Genomic DNA, 17,540 nt, shown 5'->3' with positions numbered 1-17,540 from the left:
GTCATTAGTCTTAACTCTAATAGGGACCCCCAACAAATCATGCCCTAATGGGCACCAGAGTCCCTTCTCTCAATTGTCTCCAAAGGAAGCCTTTGGAATCCAAAGTTTGGATGATTGGTCATCCAGGTAACTTATTGAGTTGGGAGTACAAGTGCCCATGTTCTTTTCCTACCATCCACGTCTTCTTAGCACTTTTTGCTTCCCCCACTGCAAATGCAGTTCCTCATGTGAGTGAGCTCAGTGCCACCTGGCTTGGGTATAGGAATAGAGAAACTTGGTACAGGGGCAGTAAATAACCTCACACCCAGCCTGGAACTGAGAAAGGGCTCTGACCCAAATTGATAGCGTTTCCCTTTTTCCTCTCCTTGATGGTGGTCCCAGGTTTCCTTTTCCCACCACAGCCGCTCTAGAGGAACAGGAATTCCTAAAGAAAAGTAGAATATTCTTCTCCCTCCCAGATCCCAAGATCCAAACTGATCTTGGTGGGGCATAAGTAAAGCCAGTGCCCTGTGCTTCCCTCAGGACCCTGGGTCAAGCCCTAATGCTATCTCTTTGAGGGATCATTCAGCAAACAAATCTTGCCCCCTACCCCCATCCCAAACAAGAGATCCAAGGTCTGCCTGTAGTAGATTAAACACCAGCACCTCACCGGGTGCAAGAAAGAAAATAGAGAAGACACAGATTTTCAAATTATTTCCACTAAGTTTATTCATACTCATTTGACCTAGGCTAAGTGGGCAAGGGTTGTTGGGTAGAAGTCAGTGCCATATCTAATCCTAGCAGCCTTTCCTGGGGAAATTTTAGGCATTTTCTTATTGAAATTCAGAATGAGGGTCTAGAAATGATGGAAAGGGAAGGGAAAAAAGGAAAGGAGAGAGGGAACAGCAAGCCCAAACACACAGACCTCTAAAAAGATGCCACGATGCTAAATTTGGGGCTACTTCCAAGCAGAAAGTGAATGTTAATGGGACAAGATTTCACTGAACCATTAAGTGAAGATGAACAGTTCAAGGCTCCAGGGAAATCAAATCCCCACAGTCCTGCACGGTCCCATCACTTGCTGGCTCTCCTGCCTGAATTACTGGCCTAGAGACATCCTCTCCTAGCTGGGGGTAGGGAGCAGAGAGCTGGTTTCCCCTGACCAGAGGTTCTGCTGGGCTGAATCTTATATTGAGGGGAAAGCTGCATCCCTGACTCCCCAAGCAAAGGGAGAGCATAAGTTGTACTAGAAATGTGATGCCAAGAGAGAGTTTGGGCCTGAGCCTGGAACAGCTGGGAGAGTCATTTGCAGGTTAATCTTAAGAGCTGCTTGAGTCTTGTACCATTATTACTATTCTCCCCATCCTCACTCTGAGGCCTCCATTGCTGATTCCCAGGGCATGAGTCTGGTTCTCAAGAAAGAACCACTGGAAATTTAACTGACCATTGGAAAGGAAGGCTGCAGGTGGGGAGTCAATGCCTGACAGGCCTTTCTGATGCTTAAATGGGCCAGTAACCTAGCCAGGGAGTAGAGGGGTACCAGGGGGGAAGGTAGGATATGGCTGGGGTCCACCTCCCAAGGGTCAAAACTGAGGACTCCACATCTGTTCTGAGACAGGCACTGATCTACCCAACCTTCATCTCAAGGGAAGAAGAGCTGCCCCATTGAGGATATGAGGACAAAGGCAAAGGTGGTGAGGTGCAGGGTTGGGTGCAGGAAGGGTTGCCCATTCCAAAGTAGCTTCGGTGATTTCAGTTGCTGGAAAGTTGAACGGCACTGACTATTTACTCCTGTTTCAGAAAGCACGTCTTCGTTGGGACTCTGAGTCTTGCTTTCTTGCCGCACCTGAGGAGAGGTATTGTTAGGAGGTGACAGCCCCCACCATCTCAAATAGGGTGTGGGGAAGGAGTAACATTGGACACAGAGGCTCTTCTTCCCCCAACAGGAGTGGGTACACACAGCCCAAAGAAGTAACCTATGACCTTGTTAACCTCCCTCTCAAAAGGAATGCCACACTGTTAACCTCCCTCTCAAAAGGAATGCCACACTGTGAGTCTGAGACCTTTCCCTGCTCCTCCATCCAAAAGAGTGAGGAGGAATCCAGCTTTAGGTGATGTAGGGGTGTAATGGGGAGGCTAATCCCATGAGAAGCCAAGATGGCGGACTTGGTGTTTGGGCATCACCTGTTCCACTTTCTGAAAGACTCTCAGAAGGTTGTCCCGAAGCAGACCCTGTAGTTCCTTCTCATTCCAACCCCGCCTCAGCAGCTCCTCAATCAAAGCAGGGTATTTGGAGACATCTTCCAGGCCTTGTGGAAACCTGCAAGTGACCAACTTTCAGCATCATCACCATCTGACTTCCCACCCAAGGGTTTTCTTGGAGAGGTGTCTATTGCTAGCCCACAGTGCTCACACCTTCCTCTGAATTCCTACAATTTAGTAAGTGCTTGCTACTGATCGGACTTTCCTGTGATAGAAGCCTTTCTGAGCAGGGGCCACCTTAGGGCTAATTACACCTTTCCCAGTGAAAACCATGGAGGAAGGTGGATGAAGCCAAGGTGGACACAGGCTTCACTTTCCTCTTCCTTCATTCCAAAAATTCCTTTCTCTCCAGGGACACTGAGACTGCTACTTCTCATGTTTCCCAGATGAGGAGGAATCCTTTTCCAGGACCCGTACGTAGCCTGGGGACCAGGAGCAATATTGAGATAGTCTGACCTTCAATCTTTCCATTCTCTCCAGGGTCAAACCTGTTGTGTGAAGCAGAGGACAGACCATCCTACAAAGTGGCTACATTGCCTATATGCACCATCATTATAATCAATAAACATTTATTGGGGCTGCTTAGATAAAGTGGCACAGTGGACAGAGTACTGGGAACGGTTATCGGGAAGACCTCTTTGTGAGTTCAAATCCAGCCTCAGACTCTTAATAGCTGTGTGGTCCTGGGCAAGTCACTTATCCTCTGTTTGCCTCAGTTTCCTTAACTACAAAATGGGGATAATAACTTACATCACAATCAAATGAAATGATATTTGTAAAAAGCACTCAGCACATAGTAAGCCCTGAATAAATGATTATTCCCTTCTCTTTCCCTTCCCTGGGGCCTTGTGTTGAGCTTGGGAGGGATGTAAAGAATTAAAGATAGAACTCAGCCAGTTTTAATGTAAAGTTTATGCTTTACATCTGTTTTGTGGTAGCAAAAAAACAGAAAGTAAGGGGGAGGTGTGTCCATCTAATGGAGAAGGGCTGAACAAGCTATGGTTTATCAACATAATGGAATATTATTGAGCTGAAAGAACCGATAAAGGAGCTAGTTTCTGAGAAGTGGGAGAAGATATCTATGAACTGATGGAGGGTGAAATGAGCAGAACCAGGAACTCAACTTAAACAATGACAAAAAAAGGCAAAGACGAGCAATTTTAAGAGGCTCAAGAACTCCATTCAATGCAGTGACCAACCATGATTCTAGAAGACCCAAAATGAAGTGTACTCCCCTCTTCCTGCTAGAGAAGTGATGAAATCAAAATAAAGAATGAGGGTATATTGGGGTGGCCAGGTAGCACAGCAAGTAAGAGCACCGGCTCCAGGGTTGGGATGACCTGGAGATCGAATCCTGGGCTCAGACACTTAGCACCCACCCAGAAACACCTGGCCATGTAACCTTGAGCAAGTTACTTAACCCCAATTGCTTAAAAAAAAAATAAATAAAATAAAGAATGAGAAAGATATTTCTGAGGATGGCCACTGTGGGAATTGGGCCATTAGGAGGCACAGTGGATAGAGTGCTGGACCTGGCGTCAGGAATCCTCATCATGACTTGGAATCTGGCCTCAGATACTTATTTGCTGTGTGACCCTGGGCAAGTCACTTTACCCTGTTTGCTTCAGTTTCCTTATCTGTCAAATGGGCTAGAAAAGGAAATGCAAACCACTCCAGTATCTTTGTCAAATGGGGTCATGAAGAGTCAGACATGACTGAACAACAATAAATGTGGGAATAAGCTTTAAATGACAATGCATATTTATCATGAGGGTTTTTTTCTTATTTTGTTCAACTGGCTATGAAAGGTAGAAAAAAAAGTGCTTATCTTTCTGGAAAAAAAAACCATCTCAACTTTTTGAAAGAAAGTTATAATTTAGCTGGGAAGACAGAGACATGACAAGTTAACCAGAACATCCATCGGTATGGAATCAGAGCGAGATTACTGGAAAAGGTGATACCTGTTAAAGGGGATCAGAGCAGGGAGAGGCCCCTGTGAGCTGCTTGTAGAGGAAGTGAGACTTGGACAAGGAGAAGGGAATTCTAGGTAGGACAAGGAATATGAGTAAAGGTGTGATGTGGATCTAAGTTTGGGAACAAAAATAAGAATGACTCCCAAGGAAGCCATGCTCCATGTTTCCCTTTATGTATTTGAGTAGAGGGAAGTGGGCACAGAGGGGAGTAATCAGAGACAGTGGTTGGAGCCGTACTGTGGAATCCCTTTAATGGCTAATGACTAAGGAGACTGAACTCTGTGTATTAGGCAATGGGGAATCATGGTGGGTTCTTGAGCAGGACACCAGATGGACAGAGTTGGTTTTTTTAATTAATCTGAAGATGGCACATAGGCACATAATCAATGGTGACTAGGACACATCTCACAAACTGTTCCTGGGGTGAGGAGACTAGAGTACTCTCAATTGGGCAAGTGAAAGGAGCAGGATGGGGGCTGGGAGAACTTGTTCCAGCCTATCCTCTGGCAGTTTTCTCCTTGAGTAATCATCCTTGACAAAGAGATGTTAAGTTGTTGTTCCCTGGGGCATAGTCCCAGTTGCCGGTCCTAGTTGGGGCTCTAGGAGCCTGAATTAAAGGAGGGAGGGACTAACATCAGGGAGACCAGTTAGGCATGAATTAAGGAGAACCTGTACGAGGGCGCCATTACTGTGAAGAGAAATGAGTGAATAGGTATATGGGATATCAGAAAGGAGAAGCCAACAGGGCTGATGAATGACTGGGTGGGTGGGGGGAGTCATCAAGCATCATTTCAAGGTGAGACCCTATTGAGAGAAAGAGGCAGATCACAAGTGAACTGGCTTGAGAAAAAAGAGGATGTTTGGTTTGAGAGGCGTGGAACTTGAAGTGACAGTGGGCCCTCGCTAGGAAACCTTCCCCAACCCCTCTTAATTCCAGAGCCTTCCTTCTGCTAATTAGCCATTTCAATAGTGTCCAATTCTTTGTGACCCCATTTGGGGTAGTTTTCTTGGTAAAGATAGAGGAGTACTTCGCCATTTCCTTTTCTAGCTCATTTTACAGATGAGGAAACTAAGGCAATCAGAGTTAAGTGACTTGCCCAAGGTCACACAGCTAGTGCCTGAGGCCAGATTTGAACTCATGAAGAGTGTTCCTGATTCTAAGCCCAATGCTCTATCCACTGTGCCATCTAGCTGCTAGTTAGTTACTTATTATATAATTACACAATAATATATTATTTTATAAAGTATAACATATATAATAATTATATACTAACATATAATATATAATTACATAGTATGTCCCATATACTATATGACATAACATATATACTATATAATTATATACTAAAATATATTATATAATTACATAGTATATAACTTACTGTATGATATTATTATGTTATATAATAATATAGTATATAACATATACTATATATTTATATACTAACATAATATATTCTATAATTATATAATGTATAGCATATACTACATACTATATCATTATGTGCCATATAATGATATAGTATGGAGCATATAAATATCTAATGACATAAAACATGTATATACTATATAATTATATAATTATAAACAAAATATTGTAATGTGGTTGTTTAGTTAATTCTCATTTACTATTTATCTTGCATATAACTTGCTCTGTATGTATTTGTTTGCAAGTTGTCTCTCCCATTGGATTAGGACTCTTTTCTCTCTTTGTGTAACATCAGTATTTAGCACAATTCCTGGTACACAGTAGAAGATTAATAAATGTTTATCGCTTGTTTGTATAATAAGATACTCACTTGCCAACACCATCATAGTCTCCTCCAATCCCCATGAACTCGGCTCCTATGACCTTCTTTATGTGGTCAAAGTGATCTAAGGAACAGAGCACCAGGGGTTCTTAGCATGACCCTCCCTTCCTCCAGGACACACTCCTTGTCTTCAGATCCCTCCCTTCCTACCCACTTGCTCACCTCTAAGGATTCATTGTTCCCTTGGCCAGGGGGCCAGGGGATCAGGGGACCAGGGGGCCAGGGGTTTGGACCTCACCTGCTACTGTGGAGATGTTGGCCAATAGCTCACACTGAATCACGCCTACAGAGAAGGTCACCATCACGATGCCACCATTTCTTTTCTGTGGAACCAGACACAACCCCTCAGAGCAGCCTGGGGAGGTTGCCTTGGGACAGGTCAAGATCCATCTGTGCTTTCTGTTATTCTTGTATCTTATGCTCTTGGATTACGTGTAAGAGCCAAACTTCCCATTCCTCACATCCCACCCATCCTCTGTCACTCTTCTCTCCACTTCAAGCAGTCTAGAGACTGGAGGAGGGGGAGAGACTGCAGGCAGCTGCATGGGATACCCTGTGGCAACCCTCAATCCAGATGACTCCCCTCACTTAACCCCTCTGTGCCTCAGTTTCCTCATCTGTAAAGTGCACAGTTTGGATTCTGATGGCCTCCAAGAAGCCTCTTAACTTTAAATCCTATTATCCTCAATCCTCTGCTTACCCTGGGGGTCTCTGGCTTCTGTGATGGATTGGGGCATGGGGGCAGAAAACCTATGAACCCAGGCAGGAGTGTTCACACTGCTCCTTCTTCTCCTATCCCCAGAGCTCAAAGAGGGCCCAAAGCTGACTTGCTGCTTGGGGTAGAAGGTGGCCACTCCATGGACAGAAGCCTGGCCGTCTTGTGGGAAGTCTGTGACCTCGGAGTGTGCTACGTATAACCCTGACACACTTCTGTCAGGATACCAAGGTTTGGGGAGCTCATGGGAGCTGTGGGGATGGGAGGACAGGGTCCGAAGCGTCTCAGACTCGGCGTTTGGCAGGGTTATGATGACTCACCAGCTGCTGCAGGAGGACGTCTGGCACGTTCCTGGAGTTGTTACATATTGAGAAGGCAGATGAGTGTGAGAAGATCACGGGAGCCCGAGACACAATCATCGCCCTTCTGGCCGTGGCATCCGATGTGTGGGAGAGGTCCACCATCATGCCCAGACGGTTCATTTCCTGTATCACTTCCTAGGGCATCACAGTCAAGGAGAAAAGAGTTGGAGAGAGCAAGATGGAAATCATTTTAGTCCAACGAGCTAAGGAATGCCTTCAGGAGTGGATCATGGAGCCTGCTAGGAGATGATTACTGGGGAGGTGAGGGCCGGGCCATGCAAAGATCAGTTGAAGGAATTGGGGGCATTTAGCATGAAGAAAAAGCTTCAGGGGAGCGGAGGGGATTTGATAGTTGTTTTCAAGGTCTGTGCAGGGAAAGAGGAGCTAGCTTTTTATTCTGCTTGGCACCAGAGGGCAGAGCTAGAAGCTATGAAAGAACAGAGAGGAAGATTTCAGCTCAGTACAAGAAAAAACTCCCAACAAGCTGTCAACCTAAAAGTTGACTGAGATGCCTCTGGAGGCTGGAGTTCCCTGGCCCTGGGGAAGATTGGGAAGAATCCATACAACTGCTGGCAGCTGGTTCTGGTACCAGCTGCAGTAGATGACCTCTGAGGTCCCTGAGACTCTGGACCCAACCTCCCACTCCATTCCTGAGACCTCTTACCTCACCAAAACTACTCAGTCCCTTAATATATGGGTAAGAGTGATGCAGGCCCTTGGTGGAGCTCTCTGCCCTGTAAGACACCGCAGAAGAACAAAGTAAATGAGCTATAATAGACACAAGGAGAGCATCTCCCAACTGAACATCCAACCAATTCACGCTCATGATACCTTACTTCCTCTAAAAGAGGAAGGAAGGATACCAAGATTTTGAAAATCTTCCTAGAACTCAGGGCCAGTGGGGGCAGGGTCTGGGGAAGCATTGAGCCCCAGAACTGTCTGCTTCCTCTGGTCTTCCCATACACCCTAGGGTCTGACTGGATCCAGCACAGCCTCCATCTTGGAAGCCCTAAGCCCTGGAAGGATGGCCATATTGTACCATCATGTTCTTCAGAATACTCAGACTCTAGAACCAGGAGACCAGTGTGGAGTCTAATAGCTGCATTGTAAAGACAGAAAATGGTGAAAGAATCAAGACCTGTGGTCAGTGCAGTGACCAACTGCGACTCTGGGGGACTAGTGATGATCTGGGTTACCCATCTCCTGACAGAGAGGGGATAGACTCAAATACATAACCAGACATGGTTTATGGACATGGCCAATGTGGGAATTTGTTCGGCTTGATTAAGTATGTTTGTTTCAGGGTTTTTGGTTTTGTTTTTTTTTTTATTGTGGATAGAGGGTAGGAAGGAGAGAAAATTAGAGTCTGTTCATTGAAAAATGGAATTTAATAGAGCACTGGCCCTGGAGTCAGGAGGACCTGAGTTCAAATCTGGCCTCAGACACTTAACACTTACTAGCCGTGTGACCTTGGGCAAGTCACTTAACCCCAATTGCCCTGCCTTCCCCCTCCAAAAAGCCAAAAAAAAAAAAAAAGAAGAAAAATGGAATTTAGTAGGAACTCTGCCTCCCCCCCCCCCCAAACAAAACCCTTGTTCTCCTTACCAGGGTGTGTTACAGAAATGTGTTAAAGTCATATAGCGTACTCCAAGGTCATAGAAGGCCCGCAAAACAGCCAGGCTTCCATCCATGGAGTGGCCACCTTCTACCCCAATCAGGCAAGCCAGCTTCCGGCTCTCCTTAAGCTCTGGAGATAGGAGAAGAAAGAGCAGTGAGTGGGTCCCAAAGCAGGGAGTTGCCATCTTGGAGGGGTGGGGAGATGAGGAAAGGGGATGAGAGGGAAGGGAAGAGGAAAGATACCTATATACTCACTCCCTTCTCAGGATATTGCAGCCAGTGACTATGAGAAGCCCACCCTCCACTCCCACTGACCCCAGGGGAGCTGACCCTTTTCTGGATTAGGGTTTCCTCACAGAGCCTGCAGAGATTATGCCCTCTTGGACTGACTCTAACATTACACTCCGGCTCCAAGGTCCCCTTGAGACACTTTTGGGTCCAATGTGCCTGTATCCGGGGGGTCCCCCTGCACACAGGGCTCTTGTGTCAGGTCCTGAATGCTGGCATTACTCATTTAGGGAAAGAAGGAAGGGGGCTGAAGAGCTGTATCTCTGGGGGATAGCTCAGAGCTCTGAGCAGATTCTGAGAAGGGCCTGTGGGACCTGGCGGCTCTCTGGGAGGGGTGGGTCTCCTTCCTTCTCCCCCCCCCCCCAAAACCCCAAGAGGTGTAACCTTGGGCCGAGCTCACGAACTCCAATTCCTCATAAGTATTGCACATTCGCTTGATGACATCGATCTGCTCCAGGGTTAGGCGCAAAGCATCTTTGTCCTGAGTCAGGCAGGGGACATAGGCTGACCAGAACTAGGGGAGACACAAGACATAACACTCAGATCCTGGGATGAGACCTCCCTGAGCCTCTTCTCCTTTCTCCCATTAGATGCCTAGCCTTTAACCTAGAAACCGGGTCTAGGGAATGAGGGGATACAGGAGGGTGAATCAGGAATGTAGGGCCAGGAGTTCAAACTCTCAGGGTTTGAGGAGCTGGTTCCAGCTCCAAAATCTAGTTTATGATTCTCCTCCTTCTATGCCCATTCCACACTGCTTTTAATCCTTGCCTGCAGCCTCCTAATTGACCTCCCTGTCTCCATTTTCTACCTACTCCCATTGCCCTCCACAAAGCTGTCAAAGCAAAAGATCTGGCCATGTCACCCCTCTGCTCAATAAAATCCAGTGACTCTCTATGGCTTTTAGGATAAAATATGAATGACCCTATTTGACTTTAGAGTACTTCACAACTTTGATTACATAAAATTTAAAATTTTGCACAAATACAGCTAAAATTAGAAGAGAAGTAGGAAAAGGGGGTAGAGATCTTTTTAGCAAGTTTCTCTGATAAAAATCTAACATATATAGGGAACTGAGTCAAATTTATAAGAAAAAGCGCCATTCTCCAAAGGATATGAATAGGCAGTTTGCAGGGGAAGAAATCCACTCTTATCAATAGCCATGTGAACAACTGCTCTAAATCTCTAATAAGTAGGGAAATACAAATTAAAATAACCCTGGTTTGCCAACTCACATCCATCAGTTTGGGTAAAATGACAGAAAAGGAAATTATCATTTATTAATGTACAGAACAAGGAGAACACTGTATACAGAAACAGCAATATTGTACGATGATTAACATGAATGACTTAGCGATTCTCAGGGATATAATGAAGGGCTTATTATGGAAAATGCAATCTACTGCCAGAGAAGGAAATGCTGGAATCCGAATATAGATTGAAGCATACTTTTAGTTGTTGTTTTTGGTCAGCCGTTTTTCAATCGTGTCCGACTCTTTGTGACCCTATTTGGAATTTTCTTGACAAAGAAACTGGAGTGGTTTGCCATTTTCTTTTCTACATCATTTGACAGATGAGGAAACTGAGACAAACAGGGTGAAGTGACTTGCCCAGGGTCACACAGCTAGTAAGTGTCTGAGGCCAGATTTGAACTTGGGAAGAGTCGGCTTCCTGACCCTGAAGCCCAGTGCTCTCTCCCTTGCCCTACCTAGCTGCCCACTTTTTGAACTTTATTATTCTTATTTTTTAGTCTTTTTTTTTTATCACAGATGATATGGAAATGTTTTGCATGACTGCACATGTATAATCTATATCAAATTGCTTGCCCTCTCAAAGAGGGGAGAAGGAAAGGAAAGAGAAAATTTTGAACTCAAATTTTTAAAAAATGTTAAAAAATGTTTGTTTGGGTGTGGCTAGGTGGCGTAGTAAGAGCGCCAGCCCCAGAGTCAGGAGGACCTTGGATCAGTTCCAGCCTCAGATACTTAACACCGGAAAAAAAAAAAAAAACTGGCCGTGTAACCTTGGAGAAGTTATTTAACCCCAACTGCTTTAAAAAAATAATAAAAATAAAAAATGTTTGTTTACATGTTGAGAAAAAATAAAATAAAAATTAAAAGTAAAAAAAAGAAATGATGAAGGGGATAGTTTCAGTGAAATCCAGGGAAATCTGATACAGAGTGAAGTGAATAGAATAAGGAGAACAACTTATATAATAAGAACACTATTATAAAGATAAACAACTTGGAAAGACTTAGGAATTCTGATCAACCCAATTTCTGCCCACCTCTGGATAGAGAGCTCATGGACTCAGACTGCCAACTAAAATGTTCATTTGTTTGTTTGTTTTATTGACATGGCCACTTTGGAAATTTGTTTTACTTGACTGTACATATTTTTAAGGGGCAGCTAGGTGGCCCAAGGGATAGAGTACTGGGCCTGGACTCAGGAAGACCTGATTTCAAATTCAACCTCAGACGCTTAGTAGCTGTGTGACCCTGGGCAAGTCACTTTACCTTTTTTGCCTCAGTTTCCTCATCTGTAAAATAAACTGGATGAGGAAATGGTAAGCCACTGTGGTATCTTTGCCAAGAAAAGCCCAAAAGGGGTCATGAAGAATCAGACAGGACAACAACATGTTTATAACACTTTTTGGTTTTTTTGCTTTTTCATTGAGTGAGGGAGGAAGTGACCAGAAGGAGAGGATTCGGAAAGGAAAATAAAACTGAATTTTTAAAATAAATTATGCTAACAACAACAGCTCACAGATACTCAATTAAACCCTGGCATAAGAATGAGGAGTACAGACTGCAGCCCCGATTTCTTCTTTAATGTCTTAGCCATTCTATCAGGGCCTGGAGCACTGGACTTCGAGCCCGGGGACCTGGGTTCGAAATCCCATCTCAAACATTTACTAGCTATTTCACCCTGGGCAAGCCACTAACCTCCTCTTGCCTCATCTGTAAAATGAGGGGGCTGGATGAGATGGGAGGTTGGATTAGATGGGCTACAGATCCTTACAGATCTGTCTGTGAACCCTATGAACAGGCATTTATTAAACACCGACTGTTTGCTGGGCAGAGGTCAGTGGCAGTGAGTGAGGAGGGATGGACCGTATTTGGGGGTCATACCTGAGCTCCCACCATCCCTGCCTGGAGCTTCTCAATGCTGGTCTGGCTTTCGTTGAAGGTTCTCAAGTTGAGGCCTTGGAGTTTGTTCTGATAAAGCCATCTCAGGATTCCTGGTAAGTCATTGTGGCTGTAGGGGAGAAAGCCTAGGTCAGGAGGCAGTGGACAAAGGTCAAGAGCCATGGTCAGAGAGAGCTCGGGGCAGGAGCTAGGAGGGGAGCTAAAGGTCAGGGGCCTGGGGGAAGGAAGGGATGGGGAGCGAGAGGGGCCAAGGGTCACGGTCCTCTGTTGCTTGGATGCAGTGTAGGTCCCCCAGAGGAGCAGTGTAGACTGTTAGAAAGAGGGTTCAAATCTCAGCCCTGACATGTCTAAGACGGGAGAAGTCACTTCATGTCTCCATCTCTGGTTTTTTCATCCTTAAATTGGGGATAATGATAGCAACAGCAGCTAGCATCTGTTTATGGCCCTGGGAGTTCTACAAAGTGCTCAGCATATGTATCTCACGTGACCCTCACAACAACCATATGAGGTGGCCGGTAGTATTGTCCCCATTTTACAGATGAGGAAACTGAGGCAGCAGGGGTTCAGTGACTTGGCTAGGGTCACACAGCTTCCTGCCTGCCAACTCGAACGCTATGGTTCATCTGCCTACCTCAGAAATGAGACCAGGCCTCCCCAACTCACTTCCAATTGCTACAAAAATGTGAGTTCTTGTTGGAGATGAAACAATGCTCTGGCCTTGGGTGGCTCTAAGCTCTTTGCCCCTGGTGGAACAGGGGAATGGCCCAGATCTTAGGGCAGATGAGCTGGACCTTGGTGCCTGAGAGACACATACATACCCATCGATGAGTGGGTGGGCTTTCATGAGGGCGTGGGCTCTGTCCCTTAGCTCAGAGCCGATGCTGGGGGCTATGCCCACCCCGAGCAGCACCAGCAGCAGCAGCTGCCTCCATGCCTTCTCCATGCCCACAGAGGTGCCCTGTAGACCCAGGGGAGGCCTCAGCCGCATGTTGTCCAGAGGGAGAGATCCAGTGGTCCTGCTGCCAAGGCGGAATGTGGGGCAGATGCTGGAAACAACAACAAAAAAAAAAAGGCAGCAATTTCCCAGCAGGCCCTGGGGCGGAACCACATGGGACCCTGGAGATTTCCTGGGGACTGGGGGCAGTGGGTGGAGCCATTGGGGGCAGAGCTTCCAGGGTGAGGGAGGAAGAGGCACTGGGAAGTGGTCCTGCCCGACCCCCCATGGTACAGCCTTGTGTCACTCTGTATCTCATTCAATTACTATGAAACTTACCAGAGGTTAGCAGGAGAGATGGCCTCAGCTCTGGCCCCAGAACTTCCTTAGCCAGGCTTTTGTCCTCTGGGCCTCAATGTCCTCACCTGAAAAAACAAGGGGATTGGATTAGATGATCCCACCCAGTTCTGTGATTCCAGGACTTTCTGGGCCCCCAGAGCCTCTCCCCCAGAATCCCAGGGACAAGATCTCATCTCAAATGTGCCCCCACCAAGGAGCCCAAACCCAGGCACAGGCTTGAAGGCTCAGGGTAGAGAAGTTGAGAGACCATTTCACTGGGGGTCAGGAGATCTGGGTTCAAGTCTCCCCTTGGGTGAGACAGCCTCAGTTTCCATCTTTTCAAAATGAGGGAGAAGGACATAGAAAAACTGTAAGGGCCCAACTCTAGTGAACTATAAGATTCTAGGGATGAGTCGTAAGTAAGGTAAGCCCATTTCAATGAGCAGCATACAGTGGGAGTAGATGTAGCTAGGGGGTTGGAGAATGTGACCCTGGAGCGCCGTCCTGCTGGAGAGGTTGTAAAATAGGAAATTTTGAGCTTAAAGGGACTTTAGGGGTCATCTAACCAAGCCCTCTCCTCCAACAGACGAGGAAGCTGAGGCCCAGAGAGGTTAAGATTTGCCTCCTGTCACACAACTAGTGTGTAAAGCGAGATTTCAACACAGCTCTTCTGACTCCAAGTCCAGAACTCTATCCTGTATATTATGTTGACTCTTGGTAGTTTATTAATTTATTCATTCATTTGTCTGTCTTTCTATCTATCCATCTATCTATCCGTTTCCATCCATCCGTCTATCTATCTATCTGTCTATCTACCTATCTACCTTTCCATCTATCTATCTGTCTGTCTATTATCTATCTGTCTATCTATCTTTCTATCTTTCTATTTACCTATCTATCTACCTTTCCATCTATCTGTCTGTCTATCTATGTCTATCTTTCTATATGTCTGTCTGTCCATCTGTCCGTCTATCTGTCTGTTTATCTGTCTGTCTGTCTATCTCTCTATCTACCTACCTATCTACCTTTCCATCTATCTATCTATCTGTCTGTCCGCCCATCCGTCCGTCTGTCTATCTAATCTAAGCATCTAATTATCTATTTGGGAGGAGGGGGTAGAAAACAGGAGTAGAGATGAGCAAAAGGTCTATGCAGTTCCAATAACCTCTCTCTCCACTGCATATTTCCCAGGTGGTCCCTGAGCCTCAGATCTACTCTGCAGGACATGAGAACGTCCCTAAAACACCCAAGCCCAGGGCAGTGCAGCCCCTCCCCACCCCCTTCCATACATACTCACTTGCATTGGTTAGGGTGATCCCAGCAGAAAACCCCCTGACTCTTTGTATGGGGGTGCAGCTTACCTCCCATCAGGCTGTGCCATATCCAGTGAGCTCCTCCCATGTCAATGTACCTGCAAATCGCCACCACCTCTGAGGCCAACCCACAGTGCCTACTCAGTGTATCCTGAGTCTTACCCTTTCTTCAGGCTAGTTCCTTCATTTTCTCCCCCCGACCCCATCCCAACATTTTCTAGCATGTGTCTCCTCTCTGGGCCTGCTGGGTCCCTACCATCTATCCTGCCAGCTCTGCTCACCCTCCAAGAGTTTGGTCTGAGACTCAAAGGTCAGAGGGTCTCACCTTGGTACCACAGCTACCTCATTGTCCTGCTTATTTCACCAATGTCCTGGCAATCAGATGGCTTTGATTTTAAGTCAGGGCCTTCCTTAAGACAAGCCCTTCTCGGGCCTCAGACCTCTGGTTCTAAGGGTAGGAAGCAGTTGGGAGGGGGTGCACTACAGCAGTGTTCTATAGAGCCTGGCTAAGAGCCTGAGAGAATTTTAGCTTTGGAAAGGATCTCAGGGGTCAACTGGTCCAGTGTGTACATGAAAAAGAATGCCCTTTCCATTACTCCAGACAAGTGGTCACACAACTTCTGCCTAAAGCCCTGTGTTGTAAGGGAGAACACATTTTATCCCTTAGGCAGCTCGGTAGTGCTGTGACTAGACCAGAAATAGGTCAGGAAGACCTGTTCAAATCATGCTTCATTTACTTCTTAGCTGTGTGACTTTGGAAAAGTCCCTTCACCTAAAAATTTGCCTCAGTTTCCTCATCTATAAAATGAGGATAATAATATGGGATCATATCTGTCGAGCACTTTCCTTAATGAACTTTATAAATGCTAGATAGTATTAATTATAATTATCATTATGAATGACTTCCTGAGATAGCCCACTCCTGGATGGCCTTAATTGTTACGAAGCTTTCCCTTACATCAAGCATCAGTCTGCTTCCCTCTGATTCCCACGTGCTGCTCTGCTCTTTCAGGCTAAGAGCAAATTGAATCTATTTTCAGGTGAAAACCCTGTAAATACTTAAAGACATCTATCATATCCTGCTTAAGTCTTTTCTAAAATGGGGCGTCTGAAACTGAGCACAACACTGAAGATGGGCTGATAATAATGACAGTGGCTAGTATTTATTATATTTATGTATATTTATTCTATATAGCATTTATTATATTTATACATATTATACATATTTATTATCTTGTTAAGTTTGGCAAACCACTTTATAAATATCTCATTCAATCCTTAAAAACACTGGAAACTAGAAGCTATTATTTTACAGATGGGGAAACTGAGGCAGTCTGGTTAAATAACTTTTCTCAAGGTAAGACAGCCAGGGAGTAGCAGAAGCAGAATTTGAACTCAGATCTTCCTGACTCCAGGTCTAGTCCCCTATCCTTTGTGCCACCTAACCATTTCCCTCATTCTGGATCATAGAAAGGGACCTTAGAAGTCAGTTAATCCAATTCCTTTACTAGGAAACTAAGTCACAGAGGATTCAGGGGGGGGAGGTAGACCTCATACATCAAATTTGACCCTTATCTCCAGAAGTGGGCTGGTCACTATTTAACAATGAGATTTCTGAAAGCTGGGGGTTATGTTCTAACAACTCTTTATGCTGACAAATCACATGATATCACATTTATTAAGCACCTACTGTGTACCAGGCACTTTGCTAAGTGCTAGGGAATATTAAAAAAAAAGGTAAAAATCAAGTTGCTTCTAGTTGAATGGCAAGATAACATGGAAACAATTATGTACAAACAAGATAAATCAAAAATAATTTCAGAAAGGTGTTAGCATTAGGCAGGACCAAGAAAGGCCTTTTGCAGGGAGTGGAACTTTATCTGGGACCTGAAGGAATCCAGGGAAGCCATGGGGTAGAGGTGAGGAGAGAATTTTCCCGGCATGGAGGAGAGCCTGTGTAATGAATGAAGTCAGGAGACGGAGTTACTGGATCAAATAGTAAGGCGCAACTAGATGGTTAGTGGGGCTGGAGTCAGGAGGACCTGAATTCAAATGTGTCCTTGGACACTTACCAGCTGTGTGACCTTGGGCAGGTCACTTAATGCTGTTTGCCTCAGTTTCCTCATCTGTAAAATGGGGATAGTAATACATGCACTACCAACTTCCACAAAGTTGTGAGGGAGGCCCTTTATAAACCTCAATTTAATTCAACATCATTTACTAAGGGCTCACCGTGTCTTTATAAAAGCTCAAAAATGTGTGATCCCACAGACAATGCATGTGCTAGGTGCTAGAGATACAAAGACATGATGGAAAATAGAAGAAAAAAAAGAAAACAAAATTTCGAGGAGTTTATATTCTACTGAAGGGCCAACACATTTTCATAGGTAAATAAACAACACAACAGTTCTTCTTAAAAATGTGCCATTTCTCAGTCTCCATGCATCAAAGCCCACCTCAGATGCTTAGGGGCTGTGTGGTCCAGGACAAGCCACTTAATCTTTCTCAGCCTCGGTTGGCTCTCAGATGGAGAAATTTAAACTAAGAAACATGAAGTGACTTATCCAAGGTTTCACAACCAGCAAGTGTGGAAGATGATGAGGTCTCTTGATTTCAGGTCAATGCCCTGGTTACTTATACCACACTGAAGCTAATAGAAATAGCACCCTTCAGCTCTACTTAGAGAAAAAGGGAAATTTTTATCACAAATGCTCTTCCCTTTTCTGATTTTCTCCTTAATGGAGGTTTAGTTTAATTAAAGGGTTAACTCAAAGACTTAGCCTTTTTGTGCCTCAGTGTCTTTA

The 17,540-nt window shown here is 45.2% G+C and overlaps 1 protein-coding gene across 3 annotated transcripts in view; it reads right to left on the bottom strand.

The window, feature by feature from the left end:
- Positions 1-670: 670 nt before the first annotated feature.
- Positions 671-17,540, bottom strand: part of LOC138159395 (dipeptidase 2-like) — a 33,453-nt gene continuing 16,583 nt past the window's right edge. For 2 of the 3 annotated variants that reach the window (XM_069085700.1, XM_069085701.1), the window contains exons 3-13: positions 13,424-13,509; positions 12,969-13,196; positions 12,133-12,259; positions 9,392-9,521; positions 8,708-8,849; positions 7,767-7,836; positions 7,061-7,237; positions 6,264-6,348; positions 6,014-6,089; positions 2,164-2,299; positions 671-1,825 (exon numbers count right to left, since the gene is read on the bottom strand). In XM_069085700.1, the coding sequence (XP_068941801.1) occupies positions 1,622-1,825; positions 2,164-2,299; positions 6,014-6,089; positions 6,264-6,348; positions 7,061-7,237; positions 7,767-7,836; positions 8,708-8,849; positions 9,392-9,521; positions 12,133-12,259; positions 12,969-13,138 (1,317 nt within the window). In that variant the 5' untranslated portion in view covers positions 13,139-13,196; positions 13,424-13,509 and the 3' untranslated portion in view covers positions 671-1,621. Of the gene's footprint in view, positions 1,826-2,163; positions 2,300-6,013; positions 6,090-6,263; positions 6,349-7,060; positions 7,238-7,766; positions 7,837-8,707; positions 8,850-9,391; positions 9,522-12,132; positions 12,260-12,968; positions 13,197-13,423; positions 13,510-14,784; positions 14,835-17,540 lie in introns of all 3 variants that reach the window. The other variant, XM_069085702.1, reaches the window with a different exon arrangement.

Source organism: Petaurus breviceps, unplaced genomic scaffold, assembly GCF_028583685.1.
Source record: "Petaurus breviceps papuanus isolate PSGF00001 unplaced genomic scaffold, PetGlider_PUasm1.0 176, whole genome shotgun sequence".
Classification (NCBI taxonomy): Eukaryota; Metazoa; Chordata; class Mammalia; order Diprotodontia; family Petauridae; genus Petaurus; species Petaurus breviceps.
Note: the sequence above shows the minus strand (reverse complement) of the source record. Positions and strands in the feature narration are given on the sequence as shown.